This window comes from Dermochelys coriacea, chromosome 9 (genome assembly GCF_009764565.3).
Source record: "Dermochelys coriacea isolate rDerCor1 chromosome 9, rDerCor1.pri.v4, whole genome shotgun sequence".
Classification (NCBI taxonomy): Eukaryota; Metazoa; Chordata; order Testudines; family Dermochelyidae; genus Dermochelys; species Dermochelys coriacea.
In genome coordinates, this window is record NC_050076.1 from 24,243,307 (window position 1) to 24,268,665 (window position 25,359).

General features: G+C 38.3%; 1 protein-coding gene across 6 annotated transcripts in view; it reads left to right on the forward strand.

Moving 5' to 3' along the window:
• The first annotated feature begins 6,630 nt into the window (after positions 1-6,630).
• The window catches only part of VEPH1 (ventricular zone expressed PH domain containing 1), a 152,265-nt gene continuing 133,536 nt past the window's right edge, over positions 6,631-25,359 (forward strand). For 5 of the 6 annotated variants that reach the window (XR_005295024.2, XM_038417300.2, XM_043492363.1 and 2 more), the window contains exons 1-3: positions 6,631-6,953; positions 20,571-20,858; positions 24,360-24,575. Coding sequence is in view for 5 of the 6 variants with exons in the window: in XM_038417300.2 (XP_038273228.1) it covers positions 20,721-20,858; positions 24,360-24,575 (354 nt within the window). In the remaining variant the exon portion in view is untranslated. Of the gene's footprint in view, positions 6,954-14,192; positions 14,338-20,570; positions 20,859-24,359; positions 24,576-25,359 lie in introns of those variants that run through there. The other variant, XM_038417301.2, reaches the window with a different exon arrangement.

Here is a 25,359-nt window from a genome sequence, read left to right on the forward strand (position 1 = left end):
AGAGCTGAGTGCTAAAAGAAGATGGATATCTCTTGTTATGTCAGGTAGAAGGTACAGGTATTGAGCCTAATCCTGTAGTCCTCACTCAGGCAAAATTCCCAACGGGTGAACTAGGTATATGTCTGATTAAGGACCAGGTCCACCAGTGCAGAATACTTTACTGAGTACTTTAATGAGCTACATAATAGTTTGGCACATAGAAGATACTTACTTTACAAAGGAAATGTTCTCACACTTGCTCCAGGTGTACACTGGAGTCAGTGGACCTTTTTCTGGGTTAATTAATCCACTTTGATTCAGTGGGAATACCCACCAAGGGCCTGATGCTGCAAGGTTCTTAAAGTCCTCAGTTCCATTGACTTGAATGAGAGTCTTTGATGGCACACAGCAGAATCGGACCTGTAGTAATGACAAGTAGCTTAAGGAATAGTTGCAGGGCTGAATCCTTATATCATGGTAGCTGAGAACAGAATTTGACCCCTTGAGGTTCCGGCTACTTACCTGAACTGAAAGCAAAATTGTTTGAGATTCGCTAATCATTAGTCAAACTTGTAAATTATTATTATTATTAGACAGTATTTGCAACTTCTTTAATATTTCCATCAGTGTTTTGTATTACAGAAGCTAAAGTATTCTGCTTGTTTTTGCTTGCTAACTCTTGTGATACAAGACGTTTCTGGGACCCAGTTAGGTTGTGGGGAGGCAACCCCATTCTTGATGTTTTTATCATTGCTATTTGTTTAATGTAACAAATATCATGCTTTAAATGGCATCACTCTGACTGTGAACATTAATAGAGCTATCAAAAACCAAGTTGTTATATAATATGGTTAATTATTTACAAGCCAGTCTGAGCTAAGCAGTACTGTAGCTGTCAGCATTGTCATGTTAAAATTAAAATGCTTTATCTGAGTACTAGATAACATTACTCATTTAGGCTAAATGAAATGAATGCGAATACTCTATTTCTCTTCACCATCATTGTTCAGTTAGTCAGAATACAGCAGAATAGCATGTAATTGTTTCCCCCAACAAGATGTTTACTCCAAGAAATCTAATAAATAACATAACAAACAAATGTTTTACTAGTTTCTTTCAAAAAAAGGACAAACTGATCAAAGCATTTAATTAAAAGTTAAAGCTGAGGATGTTCTAAAATTGGGGCAAACTATTTACAGTGAATCATTTATTTGATAAATTTAGTCCTTTTTTTCTAGTTGTGAGTTGTATGTGGAAAAGCCATTTGATTTTTTCATTCTTTGAAACCAGTCAACAGGCTCTTTGCATGAACAGATTTAAATTTACAAGTGCTCAAGAACATTTTTGCCTCACCTCTGCGTTTGTTTCTATTTTAATTCATGATATATGATTGGTCCCCAAGGTCAGATGGTATTTGCTTCTGGCTCCCTGATTGGATGATTAAAACTTTTATAAACAGTTCTGAGGGAAAATCAAAGAGATTAAAGATGGCCATCTAAATATCTCTGCCAATGTGAATACATCTTACAAATATTCATTTACATGAACATTCATGAGAACAAAAAAATTACTCAATGAATGTTCATAGAAAACAAACAAAAGATTATGAATAATGTTAAGTCAGTTGAACATTAACAAGAAGAGAGGGTGAGCTTGACTGGAACTTACCTGTTTGTGAGTGACTATGGCAGTCCAGTAGGATACAAGCATCCTATTAGATTTGACAGCTTTCTTGCCCTTTACGAAATGTCAATCCTGCTGCATATGGAGCGGAGAGTGTGCCTCTAATAAAAGGAAGGACACACCGGATGGCTTTTGTGGTCTCTTCATTTTTATGTTGCATGTACTATGATGAATAATATTTACATGGGGTCTTGGTGGTTCAATTGCTAATGATCTTTCTAGAAAATGCTATTACATGGTGTTTCAGAATCTGATTTCTTTATTTTAAGAAAAATTAAGTCTCTGATTCCTATGTTCACAAGATAATCTGTGAACAGAAATAAAGGGTGAGATTTTTCAAAAGACGCTAAGTAATTTAGGAGCGCACATCCTGTTGATTTTCAATGGCAGCTGTGCTCCTAAGATACTTATGCTACATCAATACCACATACTATGTTGGTGGTTTACAGTGTACATGTAGCTACATGTCACAGTGAAAAGCAGGCTGCGTCTATACTGCAGTGTGTAGGTACATGTCAGTGAAAGGCTCGGGCAAGAGGGGAGGCCGTGAGGAAAGGCTGCCTTTTCCTGCCACCTTCCCCACTGCTGGTGCCTTTCGTCGCTGATGGAGTCTTTCCGGCAGCAGGGAAAGGCTCCAGAGGCAGGGAGGCAGCAGGACACTACATGGTTGAAATAGCAGTGTAGATAGGGAGGAACAGGATGGACAAATAGAGAGATGTGTAGACATCCTACACCTAAGCCTCAGAGTCTACACTGGTTTCAGAGTAGCAGCCATGTTAGTCTGTATTCGCAAAAAAGAAAAGGGAGTACTTGTGGCACCTTAGAGACTAACAAATTTATTTGAGCATAAGCTTTCGTGAGCTGCAGCTCACTTCATCGGATGCAGAGTCCTACACTGCTATTTATACTCATGCTAAGGGGGCTACGTGACTATGTATGCTACACGGCCATCAAAAGAAGCACACAGTGTAGACATACCCTAAGGCACTTGAGAATATTCCACGCTAAAACCAATGCTGTGATGCCTACAGATAGGGGAGCATGCCAAAGGGGAAGCGAAGTTTGAGGAGTCCCGCAGTGCACATATGATAATATTTTGAGCATCTCCACAATCTACTGTGAATGGAGTCTAATTTGGCATCCTCAGTTGGACTGAGCATGGAGAAGTCCCTATTTCTCTATTCAATCCCCTAATAATTGCTGAGTAAATAAAAAGTTAAAAAAAAATCTGATCTGATATCATTTTAGTTGTTTGGCTGCTGCTAAATAGCTTATATCACAGGTTTCCACATCTTAATAGAGATTGTTTTGTGAGTCACATACCTTCACATCTGTGATCATACTGAGCACCTTTGAAACAAAGTTAACATTGGGTCTCCTTTCACTCTATACTTTCACCTCCCTTATCTGTTTTGTTCCTCTCAGCTGGAAACAAGGAGAAGAGGCAGAACCCTATAATCAGCCAGATCTCTGTGCTTGTGACCAACAATGATCTGCGCAGGACAGAACTGGAATCTTTGTCTAGATACAGCCTGGTACAATGCACCTTCTCCATTGCTGATTGTGTTAGCAGTCAGTGCATCAAATGCAATGGAAAAGCAGCAGCAAAAGGGTTAAGATCTGAATGTGTCTAGGGTATAAAGTATAAAGCTAGGGTTTCAAATCTTTTTTTGACAGGTATTCTGAACAGTGATTAGATATTGAAGCCTCTAGCCAGAATTGTCCCAAGGCCACTCTATCACTTTTCCCAGAAGTACACACCAGTTTTCTTTCCAATGGCTGTCTCTCTCACCCATAAATGCTTCTCTATTTTCCCCCCCACAACCCTGTTCCTTTCTTTGTTGCCTGGCTTTGCCCTCCTGCCTGCTATTGCTCATGTTTTGCTTGTTAGTCTATCAGACATTCCTGTAACACACGACACCTGCATTAATTGCAGCAAAAGGTACACTTCACACTGGGACCACCTATTGCACTCTACCTCATGACAAGAACATACGGAGATAGATGGAAGGAGGTGGTCAATGCTTGTCTTTTGTTTTGTTAGCATAGCAGTCAAGCAGAAGGTTTGTACCTGTGTACATATTTTGAGGACTGTGATTAGCTACATTCTGCCTGTACAGCTTTTATGTGTGAATAATATAAAAATAAATATAAAGATACTTTGCATTTCTACAGTTCCTTTCAGATGATGAGGGAAAAGAATGTCACAAATATTGGGGAAATGCCGCTTAGATTGAAGCTGATAATATCAGTCAAAGGCAGACTCACAAAGGGAGAGGAATTGAGCCTATTAACTAATTCTTACAACAGCCTGTGTGGCAGGCAAATATGATTGTTCCCCATTTTAAAAACATACTGCTGAGGTGCACGGAGGTTCAGTGCCCAAGGTGACCCAGTGAATCAATGGCAAAGCACGGAATAGAACCCAGGAGATCTGACTCCCACTCTTCTATTTCAATAGCTAGACCACACTACCTCCTGGGACCTCACATTTTTTCATAATTTATTTAGAAAACAATTGTTGTGTGTTTTTCCTCTGGGTTTTAATTTTTGAACTCTTTTGCAGAGGTATTAAGATAACAAGCTATAATTGATGTAGTGAGGCATTAAAGGAGAGGCTTGGCAAATACATGATCCATATTTTATTTTTAAATTAAATAGGAATTTTCCTCAGGATCATTAAAGTAAATGTTCACTTGTTAATTTCTGTTTGGTTACAAAGGCCTTGTTTGAACGAAGAGGGAAAACATGCTGTCAGAGCTGTTTACATGCCATACAAATGAGAGAACAGACTGGAGAGGATATGCGTTAATGAGCAAGGGGACTCTGAGCAGTGGGCAATAATGAGCACAGTCTTGAAAATGATGTCCTTGCCGTTGGCTCGGGAACACTACCTTAGGTCTGCAGAAGGACATGCACAAAAAAAGACTAATATTTTCAGTTGCACTTCTGAAGACAACTTTATTTCATTTCACATCCTAAGTATGTCCCTTAAAATGAAATCTTGGGAAATTAGGACCTTATTTTTAAGAATTGATACTGGAAAATCTTCCCTCGCTGCCTTATGGGTCCCAATCCTGTAGTGATTTCCATATATATTTACCTTTACCCATAGTCCCAGTGATGTCCATGAGACTGCTGTCAGTGAGTAAAGTTAAGCACATGCTTAAAATTTTGCAGGATTGGGGCCATATATTGCAACAAGACTACTCATGTAAGTGGGTTAATGAAGCTGACTTGAATCTCAGTTTAATAGTAATAGGCACTTTCATAGCACCTTTCATTTAAAAATGTCAAAGCAGTGTACAAGTCATTAGGTATTGTATGAGTAATATGATTTGATTTGTTTAAAAGTCCTCTTAAAGGTAAAACAGACTGAGAGAAAATAAATCTAACTATTTTATTAAGTCCCCAAACCAATATCAAAACATATGTATGGCCTTTAAAATGATTATTAAATACAGTTAAAACAAAGGAGTTGAAAACCAACTCTTCCTTTACTTACCTGCTGATAAGTTATGATCTTCAGCTGCAGCTCTCTGAGTGCCATTAACAGCTACTCAGTTCTGGATGTTGTCTGCCTTCATAAGGATTTTGTATTTTCTAGTATCACATGCCAAACCCCCAAAGATTTAAGAAGAACCATGTAGTAGACTGACCTATTAGTATTAGTGATCAGGTATGGCAGTGAAAACACAGAAGCCTGACCTCAGGTCTTGACAGGAAAAAACAAAAGCCTTTTCAGTTCACTTTCAGTGATAGTTGTTTATGAATAAAGTAAACAGAGTAGATGGCTTTTATCTCAAGATGATTTCTAATTAAAAAGGTTTTTTTGGCACGAGTTTCTCTGGGTGCCTCAGCAGCTAGGTAGTCTGTACAGCACTCACCATCAAAAATGGAGAACATATACAACTGCATGTGTCCAATAAAATGAATTTTTAAAAAGAGCATGTGAAAGGTCCTTCTTGTAGCTGTGAAAAAACAAATCTTCTAACAAAGATGGTACAAACACTTCACCTTCACCCTCTGTGGGGACATAGCCTTCATTCTCCCAAGGCAGGCTCGGAAAGTTTGGCTTTGTGGTTGCACGGAAGAGAGGTTTCCCAATATAGTCTGCTTCTCTTGATGATGCTCCATTTGATGCCACCTCTGCTGTCACTGGAAAAACTTCAGCCTCAGGATCATAATCTGCTATTGATTGGTGCTATACCCATAGACTTTCATACACTAAGTAGAGAGCTCAGTTTCAGACCATGGAAGAGAGAATATGGTGGTGCATAGCTGCCTTTGGCAGTAGTTGTGGCCAATTCACTGAGAAGCTGTAACATACTTGTGCAAGGAAAGCAGAAGTAGAAAAAGTAGTGAGTCATGCTTAATATTCAAGTTTCAGAGTAGCAGCCGTGTTAGTCTGTATTCGCAAAAAGAAAAGGAGTACTTGTGGCACCTTAGAGATGAACACATTTATTTGAGCATAAGCTTTCGTGAGCTACAGCTCACTTCATCGGATGCATTCGGTGGAAAACCGAATTTCCACCGAATGCATCCGATGAAGTGAGCTGTAGCTCATGAAAGCTTATGCTCAAATAAATTTGTTAGTCTCTAAGGTGCCACAAGTACTCCTTTTCTCTTTTCATGTTACTGTTTGTGTCAGTTAGACTTGCCCTAGCATTTGGTCTAAATTGGGCAAGTGAGATTGGCTTATCTCAGTTTGATGAATTGGTGTGATACAGCCAGTGCCAGTTGATACACTATCTTTCCTTTAATGGGCTCCACTTTTTCTTTTTCTTCCTTTTGGCTTGCCTACCCTCAAACTAATGAACAGGTTCAATATCTCACTGATTTCTGACAAGAGGCCCCATAATTTATATTAACTTCTAAAACTTCCTCGTACTCTAAGCAGGTTATTCATTAACTGAATGTAACCACTGGCTGTTAGATAAATCCTTTTAACTAATTCAAATTACATATCAAGCTCAGAGAATTTTCACTCAGGCTGCTGCTGAAGCTAAGCTTTGCAAAGAATTAGTTCTGATTTGTTTTTGAATGCTAGAGTTGGGGGAAATGGAGAGAAGATATTTGTTTGCTTGATTCCACATGACAACTCCAGGGTAACTGAATAGACTGTATGGTTGGTTTTACAAGGCTATGCACTGAGCCAGCAACTTCACATACCAGAGAGAGGGGGCTGAAATGGGGACTCGGACAATTGTAATGGATTTTATCAGACTTTCTCTAAAGACCAACTATTTTGTCTTCAGTTGTTAATTTTTCAGAGGTTTCCCTTCTGAGAGGTATGAATAATTAACTTAAATGAATATGCATTTGTGTCGGATTTTTCAACAATGAATAAATAATTATGGCAATACAAATGTACAATAGCATTTCCAAATATTAAATAATGAAATAGTTTTTCTGAGACAGCAGAAGTTGTATAGTTATTGTTGATTGGTTTGTGTGGATTCAAGTACTACAGTTATTATGCTTGTGTAAGTGTATTACAATAATATACATACAGTGCAAGTTGGAAACTTACTTCAAATGCCATAGAGAGGGAAAGCAATGTTTCCCCAGCATGATATGTTGCAGCATATGCACGAATCCTACAATGTTCTTAATTCTCCCCCCGGGATTCATTGCATTTTGTTTTATTCCCTATCCCAACCCCACCCCCAAGCACTTTATATAAGGTAATGCACTGTTACTGCCTTAGTTTCATGGCAACTTTGAATAAAATTCAGACTAGAGAAGGCACTGGCTCTGTTAAAAGAGAAGCCCACTGGATTGTCAGACACATGAAGGAAATTCAGGGTTAGTTCAATAATCATTCTTGTAGAGGGCTCTATGGGACAGCCACTCTGAATTCATTTTTATTACTACATTTCAACCTTCACTTTGCTAGTAGACTTCTTACAAGCCTATTCCCGTAGTCTCCCTCTGGATTCTTCATTCTGTAAGTCTCTCCACTCTCACTCATAAATGGCAAAATGAATTATTTTTTTTTGCTTTTGTAAGGTTTCAAATTGAGTTCCCTCCCCATCCTACTCCCATGTTATAGAAAAATGACCATAGGGATTGAGATCTCATTCAAGAAACATTTTATAAACCAGCATTATATAGTATCACAGTGACAATGAGCGTATTGGTATGTGTTCAATGATGTACTTAATAATGTTCCTTTAAGGGTAGGAAACAATGTAATTTTTTTGCTTGTAAGTATAATTTAATTTATATTTAATAATATTTTCATATATTAGAGATATTCAGAAATATTTACCCTAAAGATATAATTTGTTGACATTTAACAAAATATAAGGTTTCATAAAGTGTTGTCACATAAACACAATTAAAGTTGGCTGTATGTTGCATAGTGCATTAAACCCCATGATTTTTTATTCTTTATGTCTTATTGCAAGAAAACTCCATCTTTATGGTATGTAAAATGTCAAGTATATACTAAGAGTCTGAGTTATATATGATATTTTTCTGTCAAGAAATAAGAGGGTTGTGAAATCAGCCCTTGGAAGTGGAAGTTTATACCTGTGTATTTACTATAGCAGTTATGTCCTGCTTTGGTTGTGTAGCCAAAACTCCCACAGAGGTCAGTTGTAATTTGGATTGTTTTAAGCAGAATCAGACTCTTAAAAACTAAACATTCACTGAAATATAAAGGTATAATAGTTTATGAAATTCAGATGCTAGTTTTGTTTCTGGAAAGAATTCTGAAGTTTTTTTCCAAAGTATATAAGGGAGAATGTATATCATTTTGATTTTGGTAGAAATTCCTTTCCTTCGGAGAGACAAATCTGAAGATTCAGTGTATAACTCTTGAAAATATATTTTACAGATGTGTCTATTGAAAATAAAATTTCCAAACTGAATGTGAGAATCAGATGTCAATAGTGTCCCAACACACAATAACCAAAGCAATGTGTTTATAAAACATTTGATCAATTTTTAAAAAATACCTTAAAATTAATCGACTTGTCAATGCTTGCTGCTTCATCTGACAGAGCACAGACAGGCTTTTTGGTCGAAATGAAGTGTGGAAACCTGTCATGACAGAATGAAAGTGAGAAGCATGTAGAAAACAATAGCTGTCTTGTGGGAAGAATTTAAATATATGCAGCTAATCCCATGGGAACTGCTGTAGTCCATTCAGACTTTGTGAAAAAGATGCTCTTTCAAAATAATCTTTAACCCTTTCCTTTCACTGAAAAATCTGAGAACTTTATTGAAAAGTTGCAGGACAAAGTGTTCTAGATTAATCAGCCAACGATCTGTAATAATAAAATTTTAAAATCAAATTATTAGAATAACATTTGGGGATATTTTGTCCCAAATATTTTGTCAAAATGTGTGTTGTGTATTCATTGTGCATATGAACATTCTGAGGAGACTTTCAGATCAAAGATAGCTAGGAAACGCACCTAGGCCTGATTTTACTATGCACGAGAGGTATCTATGAGAAGAAGGATGCAGTGGTGTTGGGATATTACAAAGCTTTTGAGATTTTTTGTTTTTACTTAAATTTTGGGATCCCCCCTTTTCCTCATTCAACTGAACTGTCCTTTCCTGTCAAGGGATAATTAATTAGGAAAAAACATCCTAAGTGATTGGAATGCTGTGTAATACACAGAATAAGCATTCTTGTTTGAAAATAATTCTGATCCTTCTAGTGTTGGCAGAGGAGTAAAATAAAACCAAACGCATAACAGCCCAGAACATGCATTTCCCTACATGGGATGCAAATATACGAAATTTTGAGCTCTGTTCTAAGGCATTAAATCTGCAAACCCTTGCACATGTAATTTACATACATGAATAATCCTATTGAGTTTAATGGGATTACTCACATGTTTAAGCTTCTCAGGACTGGGTCCTAAATGTAGAACCTTCAGTCCTGTAGTTTGGAGTGGCTCCTAAATTTGGCAAAGTGCACCCTCCCATCTCTGGCTGTAGCCTACAATATCTTCTTGTCGTGTCCATATACAATGCTTAAAAGGTAAACATTTATTGATAATATTTTGCCTTTCTGTAGTTTCTTCCAGCCAAGCATGTCAAAGCACTTCATAGAGTTCAATAGATTAAATCTGTTACCAAACCACTGGGGAAAGCAAAAATGATTTTCTCCATTTAATAGATAGAATTACTGAAGCACTGAGAAGTTGTGTCTTGCCTAAGAGCAGAGAGAAAGTCCATGGCATAGCAAGATCTCTGGCCTCCTGGCTCTTTAACTGCAAGATCCCTTAAACAAAGAGAGTTCTCCTTCTCTGCTATTCTCTCCCTGTCCCTGACGTGTATTTTTAAATCTAAATTATTTGATTTAGATGTAGGCACTCAATAATTCTCCATCTGTTTGACCACTGCTTATATGCTAACTTTTAGATAACTTTTAGTTCCTGGAACATAAATATTATCTTTACTCTATGCTAAAAATAGAAAGCGAAGAGCTATTGGCTCCCATTGTTAGTTGGTGGCAGAGTAAAAAACAACATTAAAATTTACTGGAAATACTCCAGCTTTAGCAAAATAGGCTGATTTTGTAGCATGTATACCATTATGCCACACTGCAGCCTAAAAACTTAACCATGCATAATGTCCACAACAAATTGACACATAACAAACAAGAGTGGAGTTTGGAGAAAGGTGGAAGGAGTTGAGGAATTCCACAAGTTTCCTGTTGGATACACTTTTAAACCAGCATACTGTGATAGATCTTTTTTTTTCAAATGAGGGATGTCCTAGCCCAATGATGATTGGCACTCAGCGGATGTCTTACGTTGATGTGTTAGATCACAACCTGGTCCAGAGCTTTAGGAGCAGACAGGAGCTATCTGTAATGGGTGTGCTCAACCTACTTTTGAAGCTGGGCACATATTAGTGTGCATTGCTAAGAACTTCCCTCACAAGATATTCACTGGTCTAGCCCAGCACTTGCTGAAGTGGCCACCATTGAGTGCCTCCATTTTTGGATGTTCAACCTGAAGAAACCTTGGGTCTGATTTTTCACAACTTCAGTTAAAGGCAACTGAGGGTAGTCTGAACATTAGAAAATTAGGCCCCGAATGTCTGAAACTAAGTGCCCCAAATCAGAAACCACTTGGGAATTTTTTTCCTTTCTTTGCATTTTTTTTGCATGCTCAATTGCTTGGGGCACAACTTAGTCCACAAATTTAAGATTTCCCCTTTTTTTCACTGTTTTCAGTGACATGGCACCTTCTGGGCAAAAATTAGCAACAATACTTTCATTATAAATCCTTTAAAAATAAAGACTGTGGCTGCAATTCTTGCAAAATTTGCTTTGTTGAAGTATAATGTTTTTTTCCAGCCCAGCCCACTTATATTTCTAATTTATCTATTTCTGTAGAATCTAAGCATCTAAGGCAATATTAAGACTCACACTTAAGTCCAGTTGCCTTTATACTTGGAATTTTTATTGTTTCTCTTCTATTATGAGAGCAATTATTTTGCATAGAGCTGAGTTTTGCAACAAACTCTGAAACCTGTCAGGCTAGGTTTCATTCTGATAGCCTCTAATAAGGAGTTCTGATAAGAATGCTGTGCCTCCAGCTACTAAGAGATCACCTTGGACAGTAATATCTACAAGGTCCCCAATTAGAATGCATCTATCTCAGTGGGTTATTGAAAGAGAAACAGGTCCTTAAATACATTAAAATGGACATTAAAGTTAGGAGTTGGACTTTGATTTAGATCTGGAAATGCATAGGGTACCAGAGGAAGAAGCAGAGCATCTAATGTAATGTGTCTGATATTTTTTCTGCTTAATTATTATTAATCATGTTTACTATGGTAGTTGAAGGAACAACCAAGAATAGGGCCCATTGTGCCAAGTACTGTTCAAACACAGAGAAGTAGATGGTCCTTGCCCCAAAGAGTTTACAATCTAAATAGACAAGACAGAGGGAAGGGTAGAACGCACACAAGCAGAGTGAAGAGTGAGATGGTAGCAAATGGCATGCTTGTTCCACAATTTTTTGTTTTATTTTAGGGAGGTGGGACTACTTAGATGCTAACTCGTTTTATAACAGAGAAGAGAGCTAGGTGAAATAGCATCAAGATGCTCATGAGGGGGGTTGAGGAACTGTCTTTTGAGGAAGTATTACCAACCACCCTGACCCTACAGGAAATGTTACTTTCGTGGCCTATGAAACTGGTTTCCTTGTACAGAGAAGCAAAGAGAATAAAGGCTGTATTTAATCACAAGAATATTCTATGGTTTGCTCACATTAATAAAAATTATCTGGTAATACGAAGCAAACTGCATAAACTCATAATGAACAAGGAAGTGCTTAAGATATCCTTATAAAGCTGAAATGTCCTGCATGTGTACATCTTTTCAGTAGTGTTACATAATGAAACTTTTAAAGAGGTTTGTGATAATTAGAGTTAAGACACTGTAGCTTATTGAAGGAGTAGTCTCAATTTCAGAGAGCATACAGTAAGGAAATATCTTCTGGTATTGTCCTTAATATGTTCTATAAAAACTGCAAAATGGAATCTGGTTGAGGCAGGGAGCTAGTCCATTATGAGAGATTGAGATGCCTGATTTTCCCTTTGCTGAGGTATAAATCAGGAGTAAATCCACTAAAGTCATTGCTGTTACACTGGTGTAAAATCAGTATAAATGAGAGGAGAATAAGGCCTGGAATCCTTTTTGTAATCTGGAGATGAAGAGGGTATCTAAATGGAAGCTGAGCTCTGGGGAAAATCTGGCCCACAGCAGATGCAGACACCTTCACAGGTTTCTGGAGTGTGCCTCAAAACATCACTTTCCTCAGAGAGAGGAAGGGATTTAGAATCTTCCATTTGAAACAGTGACAGCAGAGCTGAATAATATCCTGTGCTTTGGGGACTAAACCGTGCGCATATATCAGTTTGGTCTCTAATTAGTTAGAATATAAACTGAGACCAACCTGATGTGAATGTGGGAGGATTTCCAAAGACTGTTTGGAACAGTATTGGCGTCTTACACTATGGGCCAAATTGTCTGTTGGCGTAATTGCCATTGACTTCAAAGAATTTCACAAGCAGAGAATCTGGCCCTATATATCAATAAAATAGTTGTCTTAAACTATGTTTTTTAACCATATTCCTGGTTAGGGGAGTAGTGTAGTCTAGTGATTTGGTGAAGAGGAATAGGAATCAGGACTCTCTGTGTCTGTTGCGGATCTTACCACAGACTGAGTGTGTGACTTTAGGCAAATCACTTACTGTTTTTGTGCACCAACTTACCCATTTGTAATGTGGATATAATGATATTTACCAATCACACAGGACTACATGGTATTATTATTAATTATTGTATTAAATTAAATTAAAACAGACAATGCTTGTAACCTTCCTCCTCTGAAATTCAAGTACCTCTGAAGAACAGTAGACTCAGTGACTGGAAGGAAATCCTGGCCCTACTGAAATCAATGGGAGTTTTGCCATTGATTTCATTGGGGACTGAATTTCATAGTTTAAGACCAGAAGGTACCATTAAATCCTGACTTTCTGTATATCACAGGCCCTTAAATGTAACCCAGTTAGCCCTGTATTGAGCTCAATAACTTGTGTTTCATTTTCCAAAAAGGCATCTACTCTTGATTCAAAGACATCAAGAGTTGGCGAATGAACCACTTCCCTTGGTAGTTTGTTCCAATGGTTAATCCCCCTCACTGTTAAAAATTTCTGCCTAATTTCCAATTTGAATTTTTTCTGGCTTCAGCTTGTTGCCACTGGCTCTTATTATGTCTTTCTCTGCGGGATTGAACAGCCTTTCAGTACCTGGTATTTTCTCCCCCTGAAGGCACTTATAACCCCATTTATTTCACCACATATCTTTTGAAGAGCTGATCACCATTTAATACATAGTTGCTGGCTTAGATTTGGTTCTGCTCCCACCCCAACAAGGCAGTCCTGGGAAGTTAAAATTAAGGAGCATTGTAGGTAAAATATCGTTTCCAAAAGCCCAAAGGGAGGGTGCTCGCATTTCAACTTGTAAGATCAAAGTGCGTGTTCAAGGAGTGGACATGGACAGCAGGCTTGTCATGACTCATGCATCTTTGTAAGACGTGTGCAGAGATTGTGTGATGTTGTTTATTAAATTGATGATAAAAGCTCACATAAAGTTCAGGCCTTCCTTTATATTCATGAGCTGTTTTTCTAAATGGCCACATTTATTCTTTGGGATAGTAAAGCTTCTCTCTGTTTTTTTTATTCACTTGCTCTCTTTCTTTCAAAAAGCATAAGCTTACTGGGGTCTTTTTACATTCTTCCCAGGGAAGGATAGCTTTTCACTAACACAGAGAGTTCTGTTTTCTCTAATAGAAACACACAGCACTCACTTTGAGTAGGGTTTGTATTTTGTCCTAGGAACAGAGCATTTCATTCAGATAAGGCCACTCTGCATTTAAATTCATTCTAATCACCTGATCAAGCCATTGGTAACTTTTAGGCCGCTTTATTCTGCATTCCTTGAATTCCTTACTCCTGGCACTGTAATTAACAGCTTCAGGTTCACTGCTTAACAGTAAATTCCATAACTTTCCACTTGTTATGCCCATGGATGCTGCCTGTTGTAGCACAAAGGCAAAGCTGAATATCAACTCCGAGTTTCAACTCCGCAGTTGTAAGTGCCACTAAAGAATGTCATTGGGGAGTCCCGCACAGGTAAAACATCACCAGTTTGTATTTGTTGTTCTGTGGATTTTCATGTTCAAATGTAAGAAATACTGAATATGAATATGGTGGGCCTGCTTCTCTTCTCATTCATATCAAGGTAATCTCATCGACTTCTATGTAGTTACTCTGATTACTCCACTGTAGCTGACAGGAGAATCTAGTCCATTGTGCTTTCATTTTGGATGATTTAATTTGCACATTTTACTAGTTCTTTTTCTGTTTTGTTGTGAATAGTCCAGAAAAAGTAAAATCCACTGCTTTGATACAAATCTTTGTATCAAACCTATAAAACCTAAAAGAGTAGGCTCACCGCAAGATGAATGCAGTGTATTGGGCATGTTATTTAAGTAGAGACTGTTGTTTCATTGAATTATTTCCTATGAAGACGTCAGTACTCTGCATCAGTTTTGACCTTTGTTTGACATTTTACAGTTGTTTCAGGAAAAAAGGCACAACGCTAGTGTAAATGAGATTATAAATTAGCTCGGTATATTGAATTACAAATATAAGAGATCTGAACTGGTCAGAGGTGGTTATATGTGAACTGTTTACTTACAATGCTGCAGGTAGAGCTCAAATCAAGATCCCAGGTGAGATGAGTTTGTGTGGCCTTGAGTCTGTATGATGCGTTGTGAGAGACACCTGACTGAACCTCTTTCTTTTAGAATCAACGAGGATTCTTTATGACAAGAATTATTATGTGTACTGATAATATTTTGCTTTAGAGATAGCCCACTGATATTACATTTGTATTTTTTTAAATCCATACAGCTTGAAGCATCTTCTATAATATAACTTCTCCACATTTTTTAAAATGCCATTTAATGGTGTGTCAAAAATAAATGAAATGTGTATGCAATTAGTAGACATTTTCAGAGCCCTCTTACCCAGGATTGACAGCAGTTCTAAGTGGTAGTATCACACAGGTATGACCAATCAGTGTATGGGTGGAAACTATACATGGGAATTAGAAATACAGTAAAGTTTCATATTTGACCATATAGTATACATATTGCTTAGGCATGGGATTCTCTATGCTAATTATATATGAAGAATGCCTCAAACCTGTACAGTATACATGCCTTCATTAAGACCTTGCTCGTCTCAGTCTTGCATGCATGCACTGAACCCTCCAGGCAAAATGCTATCCCTGACCTGTTCCATTGCCTGCAGGCTGCTGCAGAGATTGAGTTCCCTCCATATCCCTTAGAGAGTTGCACTTTGGTTTAATCTCCTGGCTTGTTGGTCAATATGTATGTACAGAGGGTCACCAGTGGACATGGAGTGTCTCAAATAAATTATGGAGAGGGGTCACCACAGATGGAGGTGAGAAGGTCTTGGGCAGATAGGAAACAGCCTCGATATTGCAAGTACACAGAATAAGTGAGATTTATCCATAAGAAGGAATCTGGATGGGATCAGGAGCTGCAAAACCTAAGTCCAGTCTTGTTTTGAGCCATGCTCCTTACAATCAATAACTAGTATGCATAGAAAAGGAGTACTTGTGGCACCTTAGAGACTAACAAATTTATTTGAGCATGAGCTTTCGTGAGCTACAGCTCACTTCATCGGATGCATTCGGTGGAAAATACATATGCATAGGTTTCATTTAAGGCACATTCCCTGTCACTTCTAGAGGCTCTATACAGCAGATTGCTAGCAGTAATGCAGCAGCTTGATTTAATGCAGAAATTCCAGGCAAATATGGTTACACTTGATTCCCTCTTTTTGCTCTTACACCACCTTTCTAATCCAGCCCCACCATACAACCAACCATCCCACAAATAATTCATTCTTTGCAAGATTCTGCATTTACCATGATTATGGTACATACATTTGTCCTTAAACCTCCAAACACTTTCAGACATGATTTTCTTTCAAAATTCAGAATATTCACTCTTCCCTGTTTGCACACTTATGGGCAAATTCTGCTCAGTTACATTGGTATAAATCTAGAGTATGCCACTGAAATAATTTATACAAATGCCAAAGAGAGCAGGATCTCACCAGTAGTCTTGGTATCTGTTAAGAGCTAGACTCAGGAAGACATTTTCAGTGTGTAGCAACAATAACAACATTATTGAACCTACTAACTCATGAACAATGCTACATATTCTCATATCAATAAATTGTGTTGTTTATATCAAGCATCTATGTACATTATATATATATATATAGTATATGATATTTTATATAGTACTCCTAGAATGATAGCCACTAGTGATTAGGCTGAAGTTGCCTCACTCTGATTATTTTATGAATTTGTTCCATTTATAGATACACCTATCATCAACATTAGGTATATTTACTCATGTTGTTTGGGCTCTGGAGGAGTCTTTATAGCATGAAGCAGGAGGAAGAAGTGCAGGTCACAATTTCTCTGCTAAAAGAAAAGGAGTATTGTGGCAGCTTAGAGACTAACAAATTTATTTGAGCAAAGCTTTCGTGAGCTACAGTTCACTTCATTGGATGTGACTTGAAATATTGCGTTCATTTCATGATACCCCATTACGAGAAGATATTGACAAACAGGAGGGACTTCGGAGAAGAGCAGTAGAACTGATAAAGAGGCTGAAGGAATTTTCTCATGTGAAATGCTTTAAAGAGCTAAGTCTGTATAGCTTCAGGAAGTGGTGGCTGGCAGTGTGAAATATAAGTCTAAGATATTTGAAAAAGGGAGAATAATTATTTATGTAGTAGGGAATAACAAGGACTAATACAATGAAAGTAAGGGAATATTTAGTAAAATATCAGGCAAATTTCTTGACAATTAGATCTATACAATTGTACAATTGTTCTCCAAGGGAAATGGTGGCAGTCCTATCATTTGGAACATTTAAAACTGGAATGGACATAAAAAATAAGGATCAATTCTCCTTTGGCTGTGGGATATGACAGATAATCTAATAGCTCATTTCCATACCTAACTTATTGTGTTCTGTTGTGTCAAAGATCTATATGTTAAAGAGTCACCAAGTAAGTTAGCCCTTGACAAAATAGGGTAGATTGACACATTTTAGAGGTCTTACAAAATGAAGACTCTGTTTCAGTGACAAAAAAGAGTGTTTTAGGTTGTGTTCTTAGGACTACTTCTAGGTTGTCAAACCATCATTTTTTTATGTAACAGAGTTGATTACATTCTGAAAAAATATTTTTTTATTCTTTGCCTTCTCAGAAAAGATTTAATACTGTTTTAAGTGGGCATGTAACCTTTCTCCTAATGTCTGTGTTTAATTTACTGAGGTCATGTGATGTGTATTTTAGTTTCTTCTTGTGATTATGATGAAATTTGAAGGTTAGCTGCTGTTTGCATATATTTGTGAGTGTTTGCAAATGTACTTTATTCCTCATGTGGTTCATTCTTTTCTCTGTATGGTCTCAGTCACACAGCGGCCAACTTTCATGGGGTAAATAAGCACCCTGACTTTCACAATAACCCCAGAATCAAGCTAATCCCATTTCAAAACAAGGCCAAAACAAGCCAATCCCTAAGGAACCCTAGCACTCTATGTGACTAGATTCCCCCGGCATGCAGTCTGGCACTGTGGTGGGCCCACTGTGCACCCCTGACTCTCTCCCCCCATTGCCACTGCTTGCCCCCCTCTTGCCCCTGCTTGCTCCCCGCCCTTGCCTTTGCCTGTTGGGAGCCAATCAGAAAAAAGAAGAAAAAGGCTACAACAAGCAACAAGCTACAAGCCAAAACCTAGCCAACAAGCAACTCACAAGCCAATTAAGCCAAAAATAAGCCCAATTTCTGCATTTTTTTTGCAGGTTTGGCATGTCTGCTCAGTAAGCAGACGATTTCTATCATTGTAGAACTGCGGATCCTGTCTCCAACTGTATCTGAGGGTATGTCTTCACTACCCATCGGATCGGCGGGCAGCGATCGATCCAGCGGGGATCGATTTATTGCGTCTCGTCCAGATGCAATAAATCGACCCCCGAGTGCTCTCCCATTGACTCCTGTACTCCAGCGCCATGAGAGGCGCAGGCAGAGTCGACGGGGGAGCGGCAGCAGTCGACTCACCGCAGTGGAGACACCATGGTAAGTCGATCTAAGTACGACTTCAGCTAGGTTATTCACGTAGCTGAAGTTGTGTAACTTAGATCGATTCTTCCCCTGCCCCCCCAGTGTAGAGCAGGGCTGAGATATTGTAGCCTTTGAAGGGCTCTTGCCGTATTCCTGCTCACTATGATTTTATCACTTCTTAGTGTTCAGAGAGCGAACTTTGGCTCCACTTGCTCTAGATCCTTACAATATTCAGGCCTGTTGCAGGGTGCTGTCCTGGAACACATCACTGCAGTCACCTTGCCTCTGTTCCCCTCTTGGTTATCTAATCAACTCCCATGCACCAAGAGTTTTAAAATAACGTTCCCTCTTTGGGGCTGTAATTTATTAAGTCCTCACAAAACAAATACACTCTTCCTTTAGCCCTTCCTCAGGCCTTCCAATTTACCTGTGTTTCAGGGGTTCAGGCTCTGACTCTCTCTCTCTCTCTGCTCCTCACTTCCCTCTGAGCTTTGGAGTTCTGCTGGTCCCGCTCTGGCCCCTGAAGACCTCCCCTCAAGTTTTATCCTACCCCCAGTCCCTGTGCTCTGCGATGCATTGAAAACTGTTAAAATTACCAGCTGTAACTTTAAATTTTAGGGTGTTTTCTTGATCCTGATTGCAGATTAAGGAGCACTGTAGGGATGTGTGTGATCTGGGCGTACCTGCTGTCAGTTTGCAACTAGCTAGTCTGGAGTAAGGTGGGTTGTGCTTCTCTGTTTTAGGGAACAGCTTGCTTTGTCTCTCAGTTTTTGGGTTCTTATGCGTTAGGGTTCTGGAGTTTAAGAAATAAAGTAGTGCTATGTTGAAACTCTCCAGCACCATTATTATTTTTTTTATTGAATTCTCTGTGTGAATGCTATGAACAGAACATGCTCAAACTCCTCCTTCCCTTGGAGCAAGGTCTCCACAGCCCTACTTCATGGGGCTGTGCTTGAATCCTGCCCCAGCTGATCATCATCCAAGCTTTGCCAAAGGACAGCCTCCATGCAGTTCTCTTTTGCCTGTAGGCTTCCTTTAAGCTCAGAGCACTTATAATTCTCAGCAGGTAGTCACATGATGATCCTTCCCAGAGTGACCTGTTCCTAAAGATACCATGCTTTGGAACAGGGTTGGCTGGTCTCAGGACTCCACTGCCTTTAAAGGGATAAATCAGCCATTTACAAACTCTTGAATGGCCACAGTGAAATCAATAGGATTACTCATGGAGTCAGGCAAGTATTGCTCATCATGCTTAGGGGTATTAAAACCTGATCCTTGTACTCAGATCAAGGGAAATCTGTTGTGGCTTCTTAGTGAATTGTTCTTGCTGCACTATGCAGGTTACCAGCACTAGTAATATCTTTTATATTCTATTTCTTAGACCATGTTCTTCAGTATGGTATCTGAACACCACAGATATCTTTTGGTTATCCCATTAATAGTGATGTCCTGCAAGATTCAGGTAGTAGATCATCCCATCATCAATAGTAAAGAACAGCATAATTTAAAGTAGGCAAGAAATACACAAAGCATGCAATATTTAAAATATTCCTTGTGGAATTTTGGACAGTTGATGTACATAAGGATTTGCCTACAGCTGATGTATGTGGAAAAAGGATTCTTAGCTCATCCTAATTGCTGGGTTTTTTCATACATCAGGCTTCAGTTGTGAAAACCTTAATCACATGTGTAGTCCCAGTTGCACAACCTAGCTTTCCAGGTTCAGTCCCTCCTACAGTTCAGATCTGGGGCACTGTTCTTAGCCTGCTGTACCTGTTCAGTGCCCCCCCTCCCCCCCGCCCAACACACATATATCCTGCTCACACAGTTTCTCTCTGGGGAGAGGGGGAAAAAAAGAATCATATATGTCAGATGTCATGGCACTTAATACCCTTTTGGAAAGTGCCCAGATATCATGGTGATGAGGATAGTATAACAACCTGAATAGAATGAAATAGAGAAGGCTTCTTTCTTTATAGCTATCTGTGTAGACTCTGATTCAGTAATGTACTTAAGCAGATGCCTAACTTTTTTGACTATTCACATTCCTGAAATTAGGCACGTGCTTATTAAGTACTTTGCTGAATGAGAGGCTAAGTATCTTTCACAAGCACTCATTGAAAAATCTTTGGTGAATCACAAGATGACACTCCCAGACTTTTGCTAATATGTGCTTTTTTTTTTTTTTCAGATCCTGGCAGAAGAGGTGTCAAAATGTGCAAAAGGTTTACTGTACCTAGTAAACTGCTGACTAGGTTATGGGTTGCTACATCACCAGCCTCGTTTGACTGAAGCACATTGTACAAGCATAGATTTGCCTGACTGGCAGAACACATAAGCCATGCATCATCTGTTTGGGCTGGTTTTGGGACAAAAGGACCTTTCACGTGCAGGGGATCTATTCTCCTTAGATGATGCTGAGATAGAAGGAAGCCTGTCAGAAGCTCTTGAGCAAATAAAAATAATTAGTTCATCTCCAGTAAGTAAGACATGCTCCCCCAATCCTTCTGCATGAGATAAAGTATCATGAAAAGAAAGGTCAGAAAACAATGACAGCATAAGCAGAACACCAAAAACAGATAATAAATCTAACCTTTTAAAAACCACAAAAGTCCTAAACAAGATGTCAGATTCAAAGACTTCAGCTCTTGCATTCAGTTCTCATTCTTTTGAATTTTATTTTAAGAAAAATAATTTAAACTGATCTTAGTCACACTTCATCTTAAGAGTCCATTTATAGTGTATTGAGGGTTAATAAATGATTAATAGATGTTACAGTCATGCTATGGCTATGAACAAAATAAAGAATGCATGTACCTTGGGGCAAGAACATAAATACCATCATTTCATTTCTGAGAGGATGGCACCCAGATCCACAGCCCTTCTAAATTTTGTTCCAATGGAATTGCCCCTAACAGGAGGAGTCCCTGCATTGGTTGTTTTCTCAGCTCCATTACAGCATTTAATAAGCTTATGAAGGAGACAGAGCAGCATAAGAAATAATAGGTTGACCTGGTACTCGTCACTCTTTGTGAGGGTAGCTTAAATTCTCCATATTCTGAGACACCGGTTCACTCCTTCAAGTGTGCTCTCTTTGCCAGCTTATCTTCTGCTCTTGTGTAGGACTCCTTGTGTGGGACTCCCAGAGCGGCTGACAGATAACCTATCAGCATGGTCCAGTACTGATCTTTTGCTAATCTGACCAAAAGAGAGTATGAAACCCAGCACACTGAAGGGAGTTGGATCCACAGGCTGAAGGATGGATATTGATTGGAGGACCTGAGAATGAACGGGAAGTGCTCACAGACACAGTCATTCCAGGGCTATAAGTTGCTATCACGCAAAGACAGGACACTTTCTTCACCCACCCGCTCCCTGTCAACCTTGATTTTCTTTTCTCTGAATCCATTCTGTTTTTAGCTTTTCACCTTTTCTCAATTTCACCTCTTTCTTTTTCTTTCTCTTCCTCCTGCCCTTTTCTTCTAATTTTTCTCCCACTCCTTCTCTCACCCACCCCCTCCTCTCGTATTAATAGCTTTTAATTATTTGGTTACTTATAGCTTTGGTTATCTTATTATAGAGTTAAACTTCCCTCCCTCCCTGCCACATTGTGATGTTGCTGAATTCAGCTGCTAAGTACTGTAGGAGTTGGTAGGAGACAGACAAAGATAAGATACTCTGAAAGCATTTTAAGAAACTATTTGTTTATTGGTTTAGATCTCAGTAACTCTTCTGTACCATGGATTCATATAGTTTAAGGCAAGAAGGGACCATTAGATCATCTAGTCTGACCTCCTATATGTCATGGGTGACTGAATTTCACCTCGTTACCTCTTCATTGAGTCCAATATCTCGTTTGACTAAAGCATAACTTGTGTTAATGCTTGAGTCAGCCCAACCCATTCCTCAATTATATTTCAGAGCTGCCTTGAGCCTGAACCATTTTAAAAATTCTTAAATCCCCATAGTGACCACTTTTGATTGGAATATACATCAGCTTGCAGAAGAGAAATTGTCATCTGTAACAAGACCCTAATATATTGAACTAGGAAATGTACATGCACTTTTCTAGATGCTATATCATAGTGATTTTAAATGGATTTTGGCAATATACAAACCTCTAACTTTCAGAACTTTTGAACACACTGTTGCTTGTGGCCACAAATGCTCTAAATCATCAATTAGGGAAATCATTATGCAGAGACAATTCTTTCCTTGGGTCATTTCTTTGACAGCAATTACTGTTGCACATTTTTCCAGAACATTATTCAAATTAGTTTAGCTCTTGACTCCACTTATTCCTGGTATATTTCCACTAATGGAAAATTATCAGCATTTGCAGATATCCCTCCTATCATAGTCCACTGAGACAACAGGACTGAATTTGCCACTGATATTTTGTGCTAAACTGCTAAACCATGTGACATCCTAAAGAACAAAGGATTTCTTGTGCTTCTAAATTCCCTAAGGCTAATGCCCACTAGAGGGCAGCAGTGCTCAATGATATAATTCATTATTGCTGTGGAGCAAGGCTTCTCACAATTTTTAAATTCAGATTTTGAGCTGCCAAGGTGTATTTATGTGGGGAGACTCCTAGAGTTGCAGAATATTCTGCTGTACAACCTTCTATGGCCAAAAGGCAGCTAGTGAATACAAATGAAAACTTTAGTATGGATCTCTTGCTTGTTTCTGACAGGTTTCAGAGTAGCAGCCGTGTTAGTCTGTATTCGCAAAAAGAAAAGGAGTACTTGTGGCACCTTAGAGAGTAACAAATTTATTAGAGAATAAGCTTTCGTGAGCTACAGAAGTGAGCTGTAGCTCACGAAAGCTTATGCTCTAATAAATTGGTTAGTCTCTAAGGTGCCACAAGTACTCCTTTTCTTTTTGCTTGTTTCTGTTTCCAGCCAATACCTTACTGGCTATCTCCATATTATTCTACTTCTGTTTTAATCAAAATTTTATTTTAAAAAATAAAGCAAACTCTTTTTAACAAGAGGAGGAGAGATCTCCTGGAATTGCAAGGAGGAAAAACCAAATTGCAGGATCAGATACATTGGCAGGGTAGGTCAACTGATCACCCCAACAGCTTAAAAGTACATCCAATGTGCTCATTTACACCAGTTTAAGTCTGGAATTACTCCACTAGATTTAATAGAGGTACTCCAGAATTATCCCTTTGTAAATGAATGTTGAATTTAGCCCAAATTCTTAAATATTTCCATGGCTAGCAGGTAAAAGTAACATATTTTTTGTGTTTGAATACTTAGCTTGTGTTTGGCCTCTGTGCTTCTTTGAGATAGAATATTATAGTTTAGCATGAGGGTTAGTTGTATAAACTGTGTCTGAGTCTCCATTGTAGTCATTTACACTAGTGCAAAATGGATGTTTTGGTAGCATTTTGTATCTAGTTTGCACAGATGAAAATAACCACACAGCATGCAGGGAAACAGAGAATCAGGCCTACTGAATCAATTTCTGTTCTTAGTTACACTATGAATCTGAAATATCTCCATTTACATCTCTGAGTCTAAATAATTGCATAATACAAGTTATTTGGACTCCTGGATGTAATTTTTTTACAGTTGACATTTAAATGTTTTAATATTATAGTAATATACAAATAGAAAAAATATAAATCAGGGATTTCAAGGCACATACATTCACATCTATTGAACAGGGAAGCCATAACTTCAAAATGGGGGACTACAAAAATTCACAATCTTAATAATTTAATCCATATTTTTTTCGTAGGAGCACAAATTATTCCTTTGTGTTAAATTACAGCTTGGAATAGTTAAAGACCTATGACATGATTAGAGTTTTGCTCTCAATATTCTACTTATTTATTGTATAGATGACATGAAGAAAATGGAGAGTTAAATTAATTTAATATCTTCTGGTTCATTTTGTGGCATTCTTTAAAGGATGACACTTCATTTGCATAATACAATTTTAAAACCCATATTTTCTTTAAACCTAGGACTACCAGACTAACGACAATGACCAAGCAGTGGTGGAAATCTGTATCACTCGAATCACCACTGCTATCAGGGAGACTGCATCCATAGAAAAACATGGAAAGGCACTTGTGGCTCTCTGGGAGTCATGTTTAGAGCACAATCTAAAACCTTCAGGAAAAGATGAGGACACACCACATGCAAAAATTGCATCTGATATCATGAGTTGCATTTTGCAGGTAAGCCTGGATCACAAGAAATGCCATATCACTCACAGTGTCATAGTTTAATAGCAACTGTACTTAGTTTTTCTTGGGGTGTATTGGAGTGCTTACATTTATTGAAAAAGCCAAGAATTGGATCTTCATGTTAATTTATATTATTAAATGTATATGATGTATATTGAGGCCAAGTAAATGTTTTGGCAGCATTCTTATCTTTTGAAATTTTGTGTGTGGTGAATTTCTCAACCTTAATGTTGCATGAACACTAGACGTTTGCATCTTACATAAAAATTAAAGTGTGAAGGATAGTACTGTAGCAGCAGCAGCAGCAGATGGGAAAGACAATTTATTCAAAACCCATTATTTTCAAGGCTTATGACTCTTTGGAAGAAAAGTATCATTTGGGGCAAAGGTTGAAGAGGATCCTTTAGCTGATAGAAATGCTGCCTTTCAAGAGTGAGGATCCCATTTAAAGGCTCAGTTGTGATGCGGAGTCCAGGTGCAATATTGGAAACTAATCTATGGGCCAAATTCTGACCTTGAACACAACTCAGATTTTGATCCTTTATCTGTTTGGAGAATCTTTGTCCTATAAGTAGTTGTTTTTGAACAGTCATATGTTTTGACTGAAGCAGGCTCCTGATTGCTTTTCCAGTAGAGCATATAAAGGGCTGTGGGACTTATTTACATAATAGTTTCTGTGTAAACGGAAGGTCAGTATGGAAGGTCAGTATCAATGATGGGAAAAATTACAAGCAACAGGCTGGTTGTCAACGTCCAGTTGCCTGCTTCAATGAGA